The sequence below is a fragment of the Erpetoichthys calabaricus genome, chromosome 9 (assembly GCF_900747795.2).
Source record: "Erpetoichthys calabaricus chromosome 9, fErpCal1.3, whole genome shotgun sequence".
Lineage (NCBI taxonomy): Eukaryota > Metazoa > Chordata > Cladistia > Polypteriformes > Polypteridae > Erpetoichthys > Erpetoichthys calabaricus.
In genome coordinates this window covers 135,425,183-135,446,880 of record NC_041402.2, presented here as the reverse complement: position 1 = coordinate 135,446,880, position 21,698 = coordinate 135,425,183, and the positions used below count along the sequence as shown (strand labels likewise).

The following is a 21,698-nucleotide window of genomic DNA, read 5'->3' as shown; positions in this document are numbered from 1 at the left end:
AAGGCACAATGTAAAAATATATTATTTGATTACAGTATTTGGATCATAAATTGCTTTTTACTGTAGGAAAAAAGTCTCAAAAGGGAGCACACATGCATTTGCAACACCAGAGTTCACTTAAAAAAAAAAAAAAAAAAAAAAGTATGAGAAGAATGAAATCCAAGGGAGGAGCTGTGTCAACAGTCATATTTCCATCTAAAAGATTTTATGCAAAAATGTTTTAATGCTTTGAAGTGTATGATGTTTAAAATTTTACACAAATCAATGCTTCTTTTTTAGTTATGTTTTAGCGCTCATCAGTTGTTTGTTGATACTTGCAATGTTGTGAAAGCTGTAGTGGAAATGTTTTTAACAGCAAAAATAATGCATTTACGAATGACTTTGGTGTTATGTGACAAAAAGTGTGGCTGAGAGTTGCAGTATGCAATTGTTTTCTTCAGCGTTGTTTAATAATTTGATTTAATGTGTTTTCATTTTAATGCATTAATCATGCACATTCATATATGGAAACATAGTTATGGAAAGATGAACAGCTAGATTTAGATAGGCATGTTAAGTTTTAAAACTCACTAGTGTCTACATCAGTTGTGTTTGCAATGACACTTTTAACATATATATATGATGCAAATGCAATGAAATACAAGTGACCAGTGGATTTTGTCTGCTACAGAAAATATTTATATTTATTGTTGATTATTTAGTTCATGTTGTTATGGCCCAATGAAAAGTATGGTCAGACATCCTACTTCTTATAACTCAATTCCATTTTTTTGTTTTGTTACAGAATGTCAGTAACACAGGCTATGGAGTGGCTTATAGAACATGCTGAGGATCCAACAGCAGATACTCCTCTTCCAGGTCAGGGTGCAGCTGGAGGAACAGCAGCTGCAGCACCATCATCTTCAACAGTATCCTCCTCAAGGGCAAATGCTGACACTAATGCAGAAGACTCCAAGCAAGATGAGCTCACAGATATCTTCAAAAGGATACGAAGGAAACGTGAATTCAGGCCTGATTCCAGAGTAGGTCTTTAATGGAAATACATTAACTCATCTGAGTTGAGCCTTATCATTATTTAAGGTCCTGCAAACTATTTATTGTACAGAATGTTTTATATGTTTAACATGTGTGTTAGAAGTACAGTACACTATTACAGTGTCTTAAAAATTGTTTACTTACAACAGATTATAAATAAAAAAGATTAAAAATTGTAAAGGGCTGGGGTTCTAGGAGGATGAAAAACCCTGTTTGTTGAGGAGTTTGAGATGCCAGTGGAATGCTGTTTTTTTTTCTCCTCTGAATCAAAAAGACATCTGTGGTGTGTTAGGAGATCCTTTTCAAGGCTACACTGAAGGAGGGGACAGGTCATGTTCAGATTTCCACATACAGGTCAGTTGTTGCTAGGCTGAGAGCAAAACTAGCCACTATATTACAGTATGCTAAGTAAATACTGGTGTAATGCAGCAGAGTTTTGAGTTTGTTTAATTAATATGTAAGGAAAAGGTTCCTGTTATACGCAAACAGTGTAAGAAGTAAAATGCAGGGATTTTAAGTACTTTCTTAAAAAATCCAAAAGCATTTGTAACTTAGTTTACAGTGTCAGTTAGGAACTAAGTTTAATAAACTTTACATATGTAAAATACAGTAATCCCTCCTGCATCGCGGGGGTTGCGTTCCAGAGCCACCCGCGAAATAAGAAAATCCGCGAAGTAGAAACCATATGTTTATATGGTTATTTTTATATTGTCATGCTTGGGTCACAAATTTGCGCAGAAACACAGGAGGTTGTAGAGAGACAGGAACGTTATTCAAATACTGCAAACAAACATTTGTCTCTTTTTCAAAAGTTTAAACTGTGCTCCATGACAAGACAGAGATGACAGTTCAGTCTCACAATTAAAAGAATGCAAACATATCTTCCTCTTCAAAGGAGCAAACAAATCAATAGGGCTGTTTGACTTTTAAGTATGCGAAGCACCGCGGCACAAAGCTGTTGAAGGTGGCAGCTCACACCCCCTCCGTCAGGAGCAGAGAGAGAGAGACAGATAAAAAAAATCAATACGTGCCCTTCGAGCTTTTAAGTATGCGAAGCACTGTGCAGCATGTTGCTTCACGAAGCAGCTGCACAGAAGGTAGCCAACGTGAAGATAATCTTTCAGCATTTTTAGACGAGCGTCCGTATCGTCTAGGTGTGCAAACAGCCCCCCTGCTCACACCCCCTACGTCAGGATCAGAGAAAGTCAGAGCAAGAGAGACAGAGAAAAGTAAGTTGGGTAGCTTCTCAGCCATCTGCCAATAGCGTCCCTTGTATGAAATCAACTGGGCAAACCAACTGAGGAAGCATGTACCAGAAATTAAAAGACCCATTGTCCGCAGAAATCCGCGAACCAGCAAAAAATCCGTGATATATATTTAAATATGCTTACATATAAAATCCGCGATAGAGTGAAGCCGCGAAAGGCGAAGCCGAATATAGCGAGGGATCACTGTATATGTTACCACTTATTGAGTGGATTGTGGTTTGATGTTTATCATGAAATAAACTGTCAGTCCAAATTAGACAAAGCCGGTTGGCCTTTATATGCAGCTTGTATCAGAAAATCATTCTTATAAACTTTTATTCTTATTTGGTTTCCAATTTTGAACAGATTATATGAAATCCTATTTTTATCTTGTACTTTTCAAATATGCATTTTTCTTTTATCCTTTATCTTTTTAGGCAGTGATTGCACTCATGGAGATGGGGTTTGATGAAAAAGAAGTGATTGATGCCTTACGTGTTAATAACAACCAGCAAGACGCAGCAGTAAGTCAGTATTTGGTTTGTGCATTACCATTTTGTTTGTTTAGGCAATACTGCTTGGAATAAAGCTGTTCTCTTATAATCCAGCAGTTTTTAACCATTTTCCTTACGTAGCCCTTGTTTGGCATTTCTGTTGGTGGTATGTATCCCTTTAGGAGGGTAGGGCCCACTTGGTGATTTTTTTTTTGATTGTGTTGTACCTGGGTCTTTTCATTACTGGTCACTCAAGGATCTAGTGTTGATTTAATTGGCAGAGCTGCGTTTGTTTCTTTGGTACTTATTTAACAAGCCTACAGCATAGTTGTGCACATCCAGACATAGATGTCATGTAGCAGTATTTAGATGTAAAAATGATAATAAATATTCATGCAGTGTTATTCTCTGGCTTAGGGTTGAAGTATGGTTTTAACTCCTTCTCACTTTAGTCTGATTTAGCATAATTTTACTGCCAGTTCAATAAAACCATCTTTCTGTCAACTTTTGACTTTTTTACACTGCAGATATTCACCACTCACTGTAAATACTATACACAGTAGGTGTTTGTATTTGTGATTTATTCAGTTGTCTTTATTCTTAACCCTCTTTGTAATATTTTTGGACATTTAATTGAAAGGATGAGTTTCTTTGTATTTAGATGTGGGAATATTTACAGAAATATACAAAACCTTGGCCGTTCTATGATTATTTGTACTTTAGAGTATTGAGTGATATTAATAGCAGTATTAAAAAAAAAACATGGTAATAAAGGTTTACAGTGGGGGAAATAATTATTTGATCCCCTGCTGAATTTGTACGTTTGCTCACTTACAAAGAAATTAAAAGTCTATAATTTTTATGGTACTTTCATGTTAATGGAGAGAGACAGAATATCAACCAAAAATCCAGAAAAAACACATTACATAAAAGTTATAAATTGATTTCCATATCACTGAGTGAAATAAGTATTTGATCCCTTACAACCCAGCCAGAATTCTGGTTCTCACAGACTGGCGATTACAATGAATCAATTATTCAGTCAATTACATGTACTCCTGATCTCAACTCACTATGTGTATAAAGCACATCTGTCCACAGAATCAGTTTCTTCCATTCCAGCCTCTTCACCACCATCATGGGGAAGACCAAAGAACTATCAGAGGACATCAGGGACAAGATTGTAGACCTGCACAAGGCCAGAATGGGCTACAAGACCATCAGCAAGAAGCTTGGTGAGAAGGTGAAAACTGTTGGTGCAATTATTCAGAAATGGAAGAAATATAAAATGAACATCTATCGCCTTCGGTCTGGAGCTCCATGCAAAATCTTGCCTCATGGGGTGAGGATGATCATGAGAAAGGTGAGGGATCAGCCCAAAACTACACAGGAGGAACATGTTAATGACCTTAAGGCAGTTGGAACCCCTGTCACCAAGATCAGCATTGGTAAAACACTATGCTGTAATGGATTGAAATTTTGCAGTTCCCACAAGGTTCCCCTGCTCAAGAAGTCACATGTACAGGATCAAATGTTCACTGGCAAACTTTAGATGGGCCTGTACATCCCACGCTCATCCTCAGTACAACTTCATCTCTAGTCACCTGTAAAGGTGGATAAGAAGGATTTTCTAAGGGAGTTTGTATATTTCACCGTTTTATAAATGCAGATCCTCCTCCTCATACTGTTTAATGGTGATTCATTAACTATCACTGCAGTCAACTCCAGAAATATTGGCACCCTTCATGAAAAATTGTAAAAATTAATATATAAAAGGAACAATGCAGTGAGTGATATTTTGTGCTTAAAGAACTGGGTAAGCCTCACGCTTTTATTGTCAGACTTTTAGAGCAAAATAAAGTTTTCCTTTAGTAACATAAATTTTCATACTAAGGCAGATTCCAAAAATATTGGCACCCCCAGATGTCAGTATTTGGTGGAGCCACCCCTGGTGAGAATGACAGCACTCAAGCCTTTTTCTGTAGCGTTTAACAATGCCAGAGAACACTTGTAGCGGGATCTTGGACCACTCTTCCATGCAGAACATTTCCAACTTATGGAGATTCTTGGGTTTTTCTTATGAACTGCTCTCTTCTATTGAGTTCAATCTGGAGACTCAGAGGGTCATTACAAAACCTTGATCCTGTGTTTCTGCAACCAGTTCTTTGTTTATTTTGATGTGCAGTTTGGATCATTGTCTTGTTGGAATACCCAGCCAGTTTCAGCCTTCTCACAGAAGCAACCAGATCTTCGGCTAAAATGTTCTGGTATCAGATGGAATTCATTATGCCACTGACCTTATTAAGAGGCCCCGTACTACAGGCAGAAAAACAGCCCCAAAGCATCGAAGAGCCACCACTATATATTACTGTGGGTATGAGATGCCCTGCTTTGTATGCAATTCCTTTTTTTCGCCAAACAGGGTGATGGTGTGCGTGGTCGAAAAGCTCAATTTTAGTCTCATTTGACCACAACACATGATTTCGGTTGTATCTCCAATGTTGCTTGGCAAAGTTGAAATGCTGGGATTTGTGTCTTGGACTCAGGAGAGTCCTCTTTCATGCCCCTCGTCCATAAAGCTTCTGGTCATGGAGGAGTTGTCTTACAGTTGACTTTGAAAGAGTCAGTCGCCAAGATTCAACTAAACTTTGCATCCTTCTCACTGTTTGTGGGAGTAATATGCAGATTCGTCCCCATCCTGGCAAATTTTCTATAGGTCCATACTTTTCAAACACATTTATAATGGCCTCGATTGTGCTTACGGATAATTTCAATTGAATTCCTACTTTTATGTAGCCAGTCCCCAATGTATGCAGTTTTACCCCTGTTATTGGATGACAAAAGGATTTTACCTGTCTGTTACCTCATATCTGTACCCCATTAAAACAGGAAATGGCCATTGATAACAGTTAATAGACGCTGAAAGCAACATCAAGAAACATTTTTTTCTCCAAAGATACAAATTTATTTGGACTTATTTATAGTACTAGCCGACGCCCGCCGTAGCATACGGCGGTGTAAGAATAGGAACGGAAAACTGTGAGAAAGGAATTCAGAAATCAAGAAGAAATAAATACTTCTTGAAAGACGCAGTGTGCATGTAGAATTTCCGGCCAAGCAGGATTACATGTGAAAGTGATAAATAAGTCAGGCTTTCCGAATTTACGTACTATGGCCATGGCATCCTGATAGTTTTGTTGCATGTATCTTGGACGTCCTGGAATTGTGGATGGTAATATGATCATTTTGCCTACACGTACGTTATTATTTTCCGTGTTTGCTTGCAGTGCATCTGATAGTTCCACGCTCAGATCTTGTTGATGTAATCTGAGATAGTTGAGACGCGCACACTCTGTTTTAACATACGCATCTACGACATACTGTTGGAATAGTTTGCCGCTGGAGTGCAAAATACTAAATGTATTCCTCATTGCTAATCTGTACTCATAAAATTGGCATTGATTAAGCCTTATTCGCTTGGCGGTTCTTTTATCGGGAACATGTTGTAAATCTTTGTGCCAGCCAGTGTCTCCGTAAGGGAATAAAAGTGGGTAAACCATAGGATCGCAATTCATATTGAGCGTGGAAATCTGTTTACAGGAGTTGCCTATGGGATAGATGCAAATGTCCCTTTTGGCAGGCGTTTCGCCATCTTCTCCAACGAAAATCGCTGCAACATCGCTGTGACATGTCGGGGCATTGTATCATCGTAAATCCTGCCTAGGGTTTTCCTTGAAAACCATTCGTACAGATGCTGTTGGATTGGACTGAGCGATTTCATGCATGTGTTTGTATGATTTAGCGAAGGGGTTGATGGTTCTGAGCATGGAATCTAGCTGGAGAAGTACATTTTTGCTGCATGCAGAGTTTGCTTTACAGAGTTTGCTTTATTTTGTAATCGTACTTCAATAGCTTGCGCTGTGCCAAAAACATACAACTCCATATCCTGAAGAGATAGAAGTGTTAGCGTATAGTGGAGAGATTTGGTGATAAATTTGCCTATGTATTTTAAAACAGTTTGGTCCGTGGCCAGGAGGTTGAGTTATCTGTGCAGCCATGGAAGCAAACTCTAGAGAAGAGTTGTATTCTCGAATGTGTTCACGATAATTTTTAGCTTCTGATGTTTGCTGTGTAAGAAGCTGTTGTAAAGACACAGGTGGCTCCCGCAAAGGTTTTAAAGCTACTTTACCGTTGTGGCAGCACCTCAAGTACTTGTTGGATGTATTACACTCAGCAGGCCAGTATAGTGCATGACATGGAAGAGGACGAATAGGAATTGAGAAATGCCGTGTCGGCTGCGTGTGGGTGGGACCGGTTTTGAAGTGGAAGCAGAACGAACCAGAAGAGAAATATATACAAGAGATTCTTCAAGGGTGCTACATACATTTTTAACAAGATAAATTATTTAGAAGATAAAACAACACTTTTGCAGGAATTGTTTTTATTAAAAAAAAATAATCAACAATTTCTCCAAACATTTCAGGAATATTAGAATCATTGTATGTATTGTCTATGTTAATGTTTTTGTTCACTTTTTTGAGAGATGCCAATATTTCTGGTGTTGACTATATGTTAGTTGTGTTAGTTATGTTAGTTATGTGTCCGCACTAAAAGCTTGTATTTGAAAACACTTGATAGCTTTTTGCTTCAAGGAATATATTGGCAGCTTGAAATGCCCACACACTCCAAATCATACTCCAGTCCCAGAAATGTCTTAGGAGCATTTCTTTCTTCTCCACTGTAGTTGTTTTATTTTTAGGTCTGAGGTTTATTTTAAGCCTCCCACGTACTTCATTGAACCTGAAGCATGCTCAGATCTACATGTAGGTGCATAGCAGATGGTTGTTCTTTTTAAGTCTGCTGTTGTTGCAGCTTGCACGTGAGCATCTCTGTTGGCAGGAAATGTGATATTTTGTGTGTGCTTGTGCATTTTTAAATTTCCAAAAAAATTAATGTTTCAGAGAAATAGTATTTCAGTAAAGACCATTTTTCAAATAAAAACTTGATTAAGCATGGATAACAAACAGGTGCTAATGACCATGGCGTAAGACGTTGATTGAACCAAACTGATTAGCTGACACAGAAATGGGTATAGAAGGAATTGAATTGGGTGAATGACATCCATACTAGAAGGGGAGAGTGTGCCAGATGTGATAGTTTAACATTATTCACCAAAAGACCAAACTTAGGACTGGAGTTAGGCATCAACACTTCTTTGAGTAGAACGATGTAAGAAAATTCCTTCAGAAACTAAGATCAAAAGAAGCCCTGGCCCAGACAGCATCAATGGACGACTGCTTCACTCTTGTGCAGAGCAGCATGCTCCAATATTCTACTCTATACCCAAGATGTCTCTGGATTTGCAGCAAGTGACTAGACTCTGGAAACAGGCAAATGTTACTCAAATAGCAAAAAGTACACCCCAAAAGTATTAAATGACTTCAGCCAGGGGCTTCAACTTCTTATATTGTGGAATCCTTTGAGAAGTTGATTAAGAGAAAGCTGCTAAACAGAACCTGTATCTATCTCTGGACCTATACCAGTTTGCATCCAGAGCAAAGAGGGGAGTGGAGGATACCACAGCAACACTTCACAGTCTTCTGTATGAGCACTTGGAAGGAGCAGAATCCCATGCAAAACTGTTCTTTTTTTGATTATTCGTCTGCTTTAAATACAATCCTGGGTACTGTTTTAGTTGGCAAACTAATTGATAAATTCTGTTTTACACCTAAATAATTCTGAGACCAAGAAAATTGCTGTAGAGTTTAGGTGTTACCCTCCCACCACTCTCTCAGCAATAATAAAAGAGGAGACTTTGAACATTATGGAGCAATACATACAGTACATAAATCTAGGAACAATCATTAATAATGGGCTAACCTTTGATCTTAACACAAAACAAATTTGCAAAGGAGGGATAGAAATTATTATTCTTTCTTAGAAAACGTTTTCATGTGGGCAAAACTATCATGCCACTTTTTTATTAGCCTTTTATTGAATCTGTTGTCACATTTTTATGTTGGTTTGGCAACCTTAGCATTAAAAATGAAAACTATCCAAAAAACATTATAAAAATTAGCAGTAACATTGCCATCAGGCTGCTTGGTTTCCAAGGCTAAAAATCAACAGATTTAAGGACTTTGTTCCCAGAGCTATAAGCATTTTGAATTATGTCAGTTGTAGGAATCCTGCTGAATTCTGACTTGTTACTATTGTGTACTTTTAAAGGTAATTACTCTTATTTATCAAATTCTTTTGTGTTTGTGCTGATGGTAACAGTGGTTGTCAGATGATTTGGCTTATATCTGTGTAAGGGCCGGTTGACACTTCATGCTCAGAATGTGTACGCACACGTATCATGGCTGCTATGCGTTCCCAGCGTTCATTTGATGTGTCCTCTGAGCACGTCCTCAGAAATCAATGCAACACATGCGCAAGTTGCAATACCAGCAAAAAATTGGAGGGCACATTGTGTTCAAATTGGAACGTGATGTCATAGTCTTTGTTTACTATCAACGTGTGACAGCAAGCCACTTTGCAGATCCTACAGGATTAATGTGTGTGCTTTCGATGTTTGATGAATGGTTCGATGTGCTGAAGCAAAAATCATCAAACTTAAATGCTGACATACAAATGTATTTGTGGTGCTTTTTTATGTGTTTCTTACAATACAAGCGTTGCAAAATAATCATCGTAATGATGCAATACATTTTAATGTTCTCACATACCATCTTCTGTGTCATCTTTTTTTTTTAAAAGCACCTTTGCAACAGCATCAGAATGTACAGAAGCGTACTTTAGCAACAGAAAAAAAATTAAGGACACAGTGAAGAAATAAAGGACTATTTTGTGATTAAAGTGGAAATTTCAACTTTAATCTCATAGTTTATTTTGCCATTAAAGTAGAACCTCATAAATGTCATCAGAACACATTCAATTTGTGATATTCCAGTTCTCTGCATATTTAGAATCCTTAGATTTATACTTGATTTCTATTTCTTGGTGAAATGTGTTAAAACATGTATGTTACATTTTACAGATAAATTGTTAACTTCATTTAAATAATTAACACTGTTGATAATCACACATGTGGGGCCAGCACGGTTGTGGAGCAGTAGTGTTGCTGCTTCCCAGGGAGTCACGTCCCTGGTGTTCCCTGCCTAGAGTTTGCATGTTTTCCTGGTGGGTTTCCACAGTGTGCTCCGGTTTCCTTTCAAGGACATACAGGTTTGGAGATTTGATGATGCTAAAATGATGCTAGGATATGTGTGTGCTCGTATTCACCTTGCGATGAGTTGATGCCCCACCCAGGGATTGTTTCTGCCTCATGTTCGATGCTAGCTAGAATGGGCACATCCCTGGATTGATGAATATAAATATTAAACATCCATCCTTTTCAGAGATATTGTGGCAAGGTGTCCTGGGAATTTAATGGGTGTTTTGGGCAATTCACAGCACAGTGAAGGTGAACGTTGTTTTCTCCCCATAATGATATCTAGTACTGCCACCTGGTGGAATCCTACAGATTTACATAAATTATGCACGCAAGTATAAAGCAGTAGCGTCCACAAGCGCACATCGCGTGAAGTATTAAACCGTAAAAGTGCCTTATGTTTTTAATACCCTTCTGCTTCAAAAACATCCCTCTAGGGTAGTAAAGGGTAAAGTCTACCTAACCGATATAGGACTGTGTGTGTCTAAGGAATGCATACAGCAAAGTGATATTATGGCATTCTCTTTGGCCATACTTTAAAAAATGTGGGCTCTAACTTTCAGATTCAAAGGTTATTCTGGTGGTAGAATGCTCCTTCTCCTTATATCTCCTGTAAATGTTTTAGTGTGTTAGCAGATAAACTGAAGTTGGACATAATGTGTGTGCTGTGCTTTTATTCTCCATATGTACTGCAAAGAAGCAGATAGATAAGGATCTTGTGCTCTGCTGATGTGTCGTAGTCATGATAGTCATTCATGATTTCTATCAGTTACCCCAAGATATTCAGTGCTTGGAAAGACTCTATTAATTCTAATTAATTTAGTAATCATATGTTACATTATTGATTTCAGCGCTCCCTTTACATACCCCTAAACCATGTAAATTCCCCAGTATGTCAGTACAGCATTGATAAAGATGACTCTGCAGGGGCTTCAAGTGCATTTTCCCCACTAGTCATGATTCAGGCCTTTAACCAGCACCAAATATCAGTAGCAGCTGCAAGAATATTTTCTCCATCAGCTTTATATTACTGAATTTTACAGTGCCATTGCTCTCTTTTAAGTAGTTGACATTTTCAGTATAAGTGGATCTGTCACTACAACTGGGCACACAATGTTTTATGAGAGAGAAAGCTTTCATTTTTCTCATCCTGTAACTAGAATAAAAGTTAGAAAGTGGAAACCATTGTCTCCTAGTGCAATAATGTGATGACTTCAGAGTAGAACTGCACGACTTATACAAATTAATTTCTATACACTGAAGCATTCACATGATAAAGTGGATGGCTAATGAAATACTGTCTGCTTGAAACTGAGGTTTGGTCAAGTTTCAGTTAACCAGTATTCATTTGTTGCAGTGTAGCAGTAAATGCCACATGGTAGAGGTCTGTGAAAATAATGAGCTGATTTAAATTTTTATATTATTTGAATAACTGGGATTGAAAAATGGAGAGAGTGTTGATTTTCTTGGTGCTTCTCTGCACTTGTAGCAGTTAACGAGAACAGATAGAGATACCTGAGCTTTCCTCAGGTGTTTATGGAATTAAAGGCAATGGGGAGCCTTCTTTACAAGAACCAGAAGATGTTGTGTACACTTAGGTTCATCTGTGATAGTAGATAATCCAAAAAATATGAGTTACTCATAATGTCGGCAGCATTCCACAATTGGTGCATCTTAAACCACCAGAGTACTTGGAAAAAATCCCATGTAGTTAGTTATAGGGGGTACATTTCAGCTTCATAGAGACAGCAACCGGAAGTTTTATCCTGACTTGTATATATTTTCCATCTTATTCGTTTGTTATTTTGGAATTATTGTTTTTCATGTCTTTCAGTAATTTCTGCTAGGTTTACTTATTATAAAATGTTATTCGTGTACTTTGGCCAAAAGTGTTCCACCATTCTGTGTATTCTGTGGACGGAACCACAAGAGGTGGTGCCACGATGACGTGACACCTGAGGGTCTGCCCTCCTCCTTTATATTCTGGTGTATCAGACAGTTTCCTTCAGGTTGTCATTGAGTGTTGCTTAGAGTTCCTAAGTATTTGCTTTTCTTTTGGTATTGGCTTTTGAGGGTTTTTGCTTCTGTTTTTGGACTTCAGTTTCTTGATTATGTTTTAGGATGTGTTTGATCTGGATTCCTATTAGGAGCCAGTGTTGTAGCCCTGGATCAAGTTTTCACTAAAATGTGTTTGACTTTAAGAAATTATAGTCTGCACATCCTATCATGGGCTGCTAGAACTCTAGATAGGAGAATGAGTTGTGAATGAAACTGATAGTCAGTTGCAGACATTAGACACATTTATACTATGACTTGAACCCGATCAGGTGCTAGATAGTAGCAGCAGCATTTTGTGCAGTTTATGGTATATGTCAATCTACAACACTGCTTTATTAAATTATACAGTATGCATACATATATGTGTAATGCATAAACAGCTTTTTATACAAACAGTCTTTCATTTAGCTATTTCTAATTTGTTTATCCAGATTGGAGTTATGGGAAGCCTGTCTTAACCACAAATTGGGCACAAGTATATTGTTGGGCATGCAATCACACACTCACTCTGTACTTTATATAAACTATCAAATGTGTGTGCAGTCTTTTTGGTATCGATGATATGAAGTGGAATTTCAGGATATCGTTTAAGGATACTAGATAGCTGGACATTTTAAAAATAAAGTCTTTTGTGCTAGTCTTTGGAAGATTCTTTGATGTAGAAAAGCAGTCATCACTGTTGCAGAGAGTAGTGTCAAGACTTATGTTCCAAAAACATGTATGTAAGGTTGGAACTAAGTTTGTTAGTTTAAAATTTTTATTTAAATATGTTTTATACTATATATATTTAAAAGTTGCAATTATTGTACATTAATGTTTAAAGTAATTATGCACTGAATGACTAAGCACAATGCCTTTTTCAATTTACAGATAATAACCTTGGAAAGTTTCTTACCAAATATTCTCAACTTATGCATTTTATTTTGACCATGTATCTCTTATAAAAAGCTTTGCAAAATGACTAAGTATATTAGATTTAATGTATTGCTTTGTTGCTTTCAATTTTTGCCATAGATTCCCTAAATAAGATGATATTTTTGTTTTTGTTTAGTGTGATTGGTTACTTGGAGACAGGAAACCCTCTCCTGAAGATTTGGATACTGGAATTGATCCCAACAGTCCCCTCTTTCAGGCCATTTTAGAAAATCCAGTTGTACAGCTAGGCCTTACTAACCCTAAAATACTTTTAGGTAAGAACATTTTTAAATTTTAAATTCTTAAAATTAAAACAATGGGCATATTTAAAATTTAGGGTGCACAAAATCTTAATATGATTCTAAACTTGTAGTTAGCCATGATGTTTATTAATATTGTGTAAACTGATATCTTTATATACTTGACTTCCTAGACGTTTTTGTTATTGCTTTTGTTCCCCTTTTTTGTACAGATGCAGACATGAAAAATGTACACAGTACGACCTCTGCTTGCAGTATTTCACTGTGTTATGTGTTTAGCTAGCAAAAATAACCAAACTAGTGCTCATGATGCATAATTTATTAGTGACATGATCACTTCATTTAATCTCTCACTGCACGTGTTTAAATTCACTTAATAGGGAATTTTACAGCTACAAGATCATCTAATATAGTTATTTTGAAAAATGTTGAGTATTGAGTTTATACAGTTTATAAAAAGTTATGTTTTGTATTTTCTGTGAACACTTTTTCTTGAAACCCCTTAATAGGAAACATGGAATTACAAGTCTATTGAAATTAATATGTATAGGGTGTCCCAAAATTCAAGCAAGATTTGAATTTGGTGCCATTTGTGCGGTAAAGTGTTGCCAACGAAAAAAAAAGACAGCGTGACAGCTCACAGTTCAGGGTTATTAAAAATAGAGCGCTACACGAAAGAACGATGCGTTTTCATTGTTGAGCAATATTTTAAAAATAATGAAGGTTTGGCAGCTACAGTTCACAATTTTCGTAAAAAATATGGTCGGAATAGTGATTTAACTTCATCAACTGTGAAGAGATTAATTAAAAAATTCAAGGAGACTGGATATTAGTGATCTTAGACACACTGGCCGTCCTTCTACAAGTTGTTCAACACAAAACATCGAAGCAGTTCGCGAGAGTGTTCTGAGAGTCCAGGACCATCAATTCGGCACCGTGGTCAAGAATTGAACATTTCCAGAAGCTCTCTACAGCGTATTCTCATGAAAGATTTGCATCTTCATGCTTACAAAGTTCAATTGAGTCAAGAACTGAAGCCTACTCACCACGCGCAGCGAAGAGAGTTCATTGAATGGATTTTGGAACAGCAACAAGTGAATTTGAAATTGAGCGCTGTATCAACGAAATTCAGCCACATTTATGCAAAACGGTCATGGAAAATTTCGACAAAAGAGTGCGTATGTGCCAGCAAAGCCGTGGAGGCCATTTACCTGCTATGCTATTCCATTCATAACCCTATACTGTATACTTTATGAATGAATTAAAAATTTACAATTTTTAATTAAAAACCTGTGTTCTCTATCAAAATTACTTCTTGCATGAATTTTGGGACACCCTCTAGAAGTATATAAATATTGTGTACGTGTATACAATGTTGCTACTAAAAGTATTACTGTAGCACAGTTTTTACAAACATCACTGTGAATTTGACTCGTTCAATAGCTACTTCTCAACGAAACGTTTTGCACTACAATGGTTAAATAGCATAATGGCTTAACTGATTACCTTGTACCCTGGAAGCTGGGGTTTGAGTCTAGCATAAAGTGACCATGTTTCCCATAGCATGTACATGTTTTATTAACAAAATAGTAAACAAATAAGTAGGGGTGCATGATTATAACAAAATTTGTAATTAACAGTTATTGCCTTTGATATTATAATTGCAATTATTAATTTCAATTACAAGCATTATAATGAAATATTAATTTTATCTTACCAAATGCATATATAATATTCTGTACAAATATTATAGAGAAGAACCCTAATTTTTCAGGGAAACACTTAAAAAAAATTTAATGTGAAATTATTAAACGGCGGAGTAGTTGAAAAATAAAAAAAAATAGTATTAAAGGTTTTTTAAAGTCAATACCAATCAACGATTTCAATATTTTTCTTTTCTTTATCCCTTTTAACAACTTTTTACGGACACATAGAAGCCTGTGTCGTATATTATAGAGTTTACTTTGGTATTTTTGTAATTAAACTATAGACCATAGGTGTGAACTGTTCATTTTTTTTAACAAAATGAATTTCTGTAGGCTTCTTGTTCAGTGACTAAATAACTACTAAAATAAATAAATAAAAGAAAGACAGACAGACTCGCGCTCACCCACACAATCAATTAATTGATATTGGCAATTAAACACTGCTTAAATTTAAATATTTGGTATTTGGTACACTGTATTAATATACATGCCCTCATATGCTTTTAATCATTTTTAATCATTAATTGCACTTTTTTTTTTTTTTTGCTGTCAAAATATGCATTTACTATAATTATTCAGGTGTTTGTTTTTTTATTCTTCAGTGAACTAACTAGACATGTGGAATTCTTAATGTGTAATTATAAATATGAATTACCATTTTAATAATGCAATGCTTTTTTTTTTTTTTTTTTACCAAAACTTGTATTTTATGGCAAGCACAAAAAATAAATGCAGTACAACTCTTTAAGAAAATCCACAAATATACCAAGTGTTTGTATAATATTTATCAAGAAGACACACAGCTAACAAGCTTATCAGTTTTACAACTCCTACAAGCACCATGGCAGGAGACCACAATGGAAGAAAGGATGATGAATATACAAAGAACTCGCCTACACTATATGAAAAAAGTATATTCTTCTGTGCCATAGCACAATGCCCATTGGCAAAGAACTCACCTACACTATATAACAAAAGGCATGTTATCTTGGTTTTTATCACCATGAGAAAATATGGGCTTTTGTTTTCTTGCAGATGCCATACTACTCAAAACTGTGCAACAAATGTCTGAACATGCTCATTTATCTATCTGTTCCTCCCTAGAATTTTGTATCTATATCTGTGGGGGCACATTCTGTTTCTCTTTAACTGTCACGCAATTGGTAGGTATTACTATGATAAGCAATACCTGGCTTGAAAAGGCAGAGCCTGAAAAATTCATAGATGCGATTGTAGGAAAAAAAAAAAAAAAGACTGTCATTGATAACTTCCCCATTTGAGAGATGCATGTACTCTGAATTAAATCATCCTTTAGCAATGCAATACTTTCTTGGCTATACCAGTCTGAATATTAACAATAAAAATAAGTATTCTTTTTATTATTATATTTTGTTGTTTTTGTACATTTTTTGTTGTATCCTATAACACAGGTATACATTGTACAAATGTTTTGATTATGTCATGTGATTTTTATATATTTTTGGGTGTTAAATTCAAATATAAAAACGAAACACTTTTTTTTTAGCTCTGAATTATAGGTTTATTATTGTTGTTTGTACTTTCGATTAAATACGTACATTTTATTTTAATAGCTGTTTGTTTGAATTTAGTATTTTCTAATGTTAAAATCTATGTTTAAAGCTTTGAAAATCTTCTTGGGAAAATTAACTACATTGAGCACTGTTGGCTCATATGTGGGAACCTGAAAGTGCTGTGTGGTCAGCAGTCAGGGCATGCAAAATTTCCATGTTGGGAGAGCAGGGCCAAAAAGGTACATCAGGTTCAGAAGGAATGGCCAACTAGAAAAAAAACTACTGCTTGGTACCAAAAACATCATCAGACCCACCTCTACCACTGCTTCATATTAAGCTTTGTTTAATGAAACAATTTGTCAAAGTCCTATCAAAAGATGGAGCCTGTTTTATGTCTTTGAGCTGGAGGTGTCTGGGTTTGTCTAAGGCTGAACTGAAAGAGGCCATTTTTGCTGAACCTCATATGAGAAAGCTGTTTTCTGATACAGAATCTAATGGCATGATGAACAACCTTGAATGAGATACTTGGGTATCATTCAAAGACATCATTTCTGAGTTTTTAGGGAGCAGAGATCCAGATTGTAAAGAAACTAGCACAGTCAAATGCCAGTTTAGTTAAACGGGCACAGTAGTTAAATGGTAAGACCATCCTATTCTACCCCATATATCCCTCTTTCTTTGTGCTTTCTGTTGCCTTTTTCATTGAACATTGCAGCCCTTTTGCGGACGCCAGATGTCATTATGTTCCGGCACGGATGCCGGACATTTTTCATTTTGTATATATAGATTGTGAAAAATTAATAGTAAAGTTTAAGGAAATTCGGTTGCAACATTCTCTTAAGTTTGCTTTTTTTTGGATGTTTTTCCCTGAGAATGTTGGAGCGGTGAATGAAGAGATAGGTGAAATATTTTATCAGGATATCAAGGACATTGAAAGAAGGTACTTAGGATGCTGGGATGTCAGTGGGATGGTGAACTACTGCTAGATGCACCAGAAAAAATGTGCAAACAATGGGCCACGAAACAAAACTTGAATCAAAAAAACTAAGCAATGACAAAAACTTGCTTTAGAGAAGTTTTATGTAATTTTGTTTTCTTTACATATACAGTGGATATAGAAAAGAATCACCCCTTTCAAAATATTCCCATTTTTTTTTTGCATTACAGCCTTAAATGAAAATACACAAACCAATATTTTTTTCCAGCTTTATTTACTCAATACAATCTATAACATCCAATTGAAAGATATCACAGCTACAGGTCAGAAGAATTAAAAAAATAAATAAAAAACAAGAAGTACTGAGATTAATAAAGGATCACCCTCCTCCTAAACAATATTTATAAACTCAATCAGGTGTAAGTAACCACCATTTCCATTGCAGACCGTGGTTACTGGCTTCCACTTGTGATCAATTGCAATCAGTGTGATTAGTGAAGCATCAAAACATCTGTTCCCGGAGCATTCCCTTGTCTGGTAGTGCAACTGACAGCAAACAACTGACTATGGGTGGCAAGCCACTTTCAAAAGATCTCAGGGATAGAGTTGTGGACAGACATAAGGCAGGAGATAAATACAAAAAAATCTCAAAGGTTTTATCAATCCCAAGGAGCACAGTAAAGTCCATAATAAAGAAGTGGCAAGTGTTTGGTACTAATAGGACCCTCCCTGGATCCGGCCGTCCCTCCAAACTGGATGGAAGAGCAAGGAGGAAACTGGTAAGAGAGGCTACCAAGAGGCCAATGGCCATTTTGAAGGAGTTACAGGATTTTATGGCAAAGAGTGGTCATTGTGTACATGTGTCAACAATTTCACAAGAGCTCCACAATGGCTTGTTCAGGAGGGTCGCAAGGAAAAAGCCGCTTCTCAAGAAAGGCCACATTAAGGCTCGTTTGAGCTTTGCCAGAATGCACCTTTTCGACAAAAGGTCGACCTTACCATTAATATAAATGGAAAAGATTTTAAGTATTCCCTGACCCTAAACACAAACCCGATTTTTGCTCAAATAGCCCAAGAATACATAAAAATTAATAGAATTAATTTAATAATAACTTCAGTGATCAAATTAATCCTTAATAAGACACTTTCCATTTATTAAATACTGTTTAGTAAAGCTCTTTATGTATGCTTTACCTCTTCAAAGTTCACATTCAAGGGAAAGGCCATATGATCTTTCTTGGGCTTTTCCAACTAGTTCATGAGTCCTAATGCTCCCGAAAATGAAAGAAGACATGTGAGTAAGGCATGACAAGTTGACCGAACCATAGCTTATAAACTCAGCATCAGCTATCAGAATGACTGAGTGACTGTGATTGTATGTCACCAGTATCCAGCCCCAGTCTGTTCTGTAAGCTTCAGCCAGGTGTGCTTGGAAAATTGTCCCAGGGTCTGCCAACCTAACAGTGAAAATTCAGCTTTGTAAGATGAGAAAAATGGAGTAAATTACCTTCTTCGTGTACCCAAATATTTGCAAAGTGGCCATTTGTAATTTGGCGGAACCCAGTACAAGAAAAATAAAAATGGCACTAGATGGGCAAAGATAAATCATCTCTTGAATTGCACTGAAATTGTGTAGAAAGACTTGGAGATTGCAGATCGCCCATTGGGTGTGAATCATTTGCAAATCCAGAGTGCCACGTCTCATTTGACAGGGCTTGGCTTGAGCAAACATCTAAGAAAGAGAGAACAAGAATTTTGAAATCCAGATGTGCAAATGTCATCCTCACTTAGCCAAGAAAACAAAAAGCTGCAACGACTGCTTTACATAGACAATGCTTAGACTGAGCTGTAAGGTGGGTTGATACTTAACTTATCAGGATGTATTAGTTTCATTTTTTTGCATACTGTATGTGTTTCTAAATCAAAGAAGGTTTTGCTGCTTTAAATGTTTTATTTTACAGAATCAAAGTTACAAAGTGTTCAAAATACTGGCCAACAAATCTGATTTGAAATAAGTTTGGAAAGTTAGCAACGTGTTATATATTCAGATATTAACAATATTGACAGATGTTCAAATGTTGGTTTTAGACTTTCTAAGTACATTACCTTTTCTAATTCCATGTTATGTATTGTTTATGTATTTTGTTTTCTCTGTAGCATTTGAAGACATGCTGGAGAATCCATTAAACAGCACGCAGTGGATGAATGATCCTGAGACGGGGCCTGTAATGTTGCAGATATCTAGGATCTTCCAGACTCTTAATCGCACATAGTCTAGCCCCAGATTGTCCATATATTTAATGCTTTATCTCGTCAGATTATTCCTAAAGTAAATAGGCTCAGTCAAGCAGGAGGTCTCTGTTTAGCTCAATCTGAGCTGCAGATTTCCACTTAAAGGGAAGTTTAATGTGACTTGAGCCTATTTCTGCCTTCCAGATGTAGCGCTAATGGAGGCGTGGAAATTAAGTGTTGGTTAAATATAACAGAAAATTTTTGGTTGTGCAAATGCTGCAGAAGATATATTTATTTATAATACAGAAGAACACTTGTATAAAACATGAAAACATGTTTTGTTACATTTTTAAAAGGTAATGTTCATTTAAATCTTTTTAATTTAAAATCTGTTTAATTCAATAAATCATTATGCGTTTACACTTCAGAGAAAAATGTTTGTGTTAATTTGTCTGATGAATAATAAATACATTTTCAGTATATACTGCAGAAGATGGAACAAAATTCAGCAGAGACTTGCCTTTCTGCCTCTGGTAGTGTATTGCCCAAGTGTTTGGCTTGCTGTGTTTGGTGGGGATGCTCTGGTCAGGTTTTCTAAGGCCAATACCGATCAATGATTTCATGTTACTTGATTGGCTAATTCTGATAACCGATTTTTTTTTCTTTATCCCTTTAAAAAACTTGTTACAATAATCTCCTGCATAACCAGACAAATAGAAGTTTTATGTTCTATGTTAAAGTATATTTTTATAATTAAATTATAGACCACAGATGTGAACTGTTCATTTTTTATAAACAAAATGAAATTCTGTTGGCTTATTGTTCAGTGACCATAAAATACTAAAATAAATAAAATTTCCTTAAAATGCATACTTTAATAAAATATGTGCAAAAGATTTATCCATAATACATATGACATAAAAGAAAATAAAATGCTTCTCATACTTATAAGCTGTCACATTGTTTTAATTTTTTCAGTAACAGGGCTTAATTTAAAATAGTTTTCACCATTTCTCTGACAAAATATATATATACAGTATCTCACAAAAGTGAGTACACCCCTCACATTTTGTAAATATTTTTATTATATCTTTTCATGGGACAACACTGAAGATATGACACTTTGATACAATGTAAAGTAGTCAGTGTACAGCTTGTATAACAGTGTAAATTTGCTGTCCCCTCAAAATAAATCAACACACAGCCATTAATGTCTAAACCGCTAGCAACAAAAGTGAGTACACCCCTAAGTGAAAAATGTCCAAATTGTGCCCAATTAGCCATTTTCCCTCCCCGGTGTCATGTGATTTGTTAGTGTTACAAGGTCTCAGGTGTGAATGGAGAGCAGGTGTGTTAAATTTGGTGTTATCGCTCTCACACACTCATGCTGGTCACTGGAAGTTCAACATGGCACCTCATGGCAAAGAACTCTCTGAGGATCTGAAAAAAGAATTGTTGCTCTACATAAAGATGGCCTAGGCTATAAGAAGATTGGCAACACCCTGAAACTGAGCTGCAGCACAGTGGCCAAGACCATACAGTGGTTTAACAGGACAGGTTCCACTCAGCACGGGCCATGCCATGGTCGACCAAAGAAGTTGAGTGCATGCGCTCAGCGTCATATCCAGAGGTTGTCTTTTGAAAATAGACATATGAGTGCTGCCAGCATTGCTGCAGAGGTTGAAGGGGTGGGGGGTTAGCCTGTCAGTGCTCAGACCATACGCCACACACTGCATCAAATTGGTCTGCATGTCTGTCGTCCCAGAAGGAAGCCTCTTCTAAAGATGATGCACAAGAAAGCCCACAAACAGTTTGCTGAAGACAAGCAGACTAAGGACATGGATTACTGGAACCATGTCCTGTGGTCTGATGAGACCAAGATAAACTTATTTGGTTCCGATGGTGTCAAGCGTGTGTGGCAGCCACCAGGTGAGGAGTACAAAGACAAGTGTGTCTTGCCTACAGTCAAGCGTGGCGGTGGGAATGTCATGGTTTGGGGCTGCATGAGTGCTCCCGGCACTGGGGAATAGAATGTCAACGTGTACTGTGACATACTGAAGCAGAGCATG

The 21,698-nt window shown here is 36.6% G+C and overlaps 1 protein-coding gene across 1 annotated transcript in view; it reads left to right on the top strand.

Moving 5' to 3' along the window:
- ubac1 (UBA domain containing 1) overlaps nt 1-20,064 on the top strand; it is a 62,070-nt gene extending 42,006 nt beyond the window's left edge. The window contains exons 7-10 of the mRNA XM_028810198.2: nt 785-1,022; nt 2,720-2,806; nt 13,099-13,237; nt 19,555-20,064. Coding sequence (XP_028666031.1) covers nt 785-1,022; nt 2,720-2,806; nt 13,099-13,237; nt 19,555-19,670 — 580 coding nt within the window. The 3' untranslated portion in view covers nt 19,671-20,064. The remainder of the gene's footprint in view (nt 1-784; nt 1,023-2,719; nt 2,807-13,098; nt 13,238-19,554) is intronic.
- Nucleotides 20,065-21,698: the final 1,634 nt, after the last annotated feature.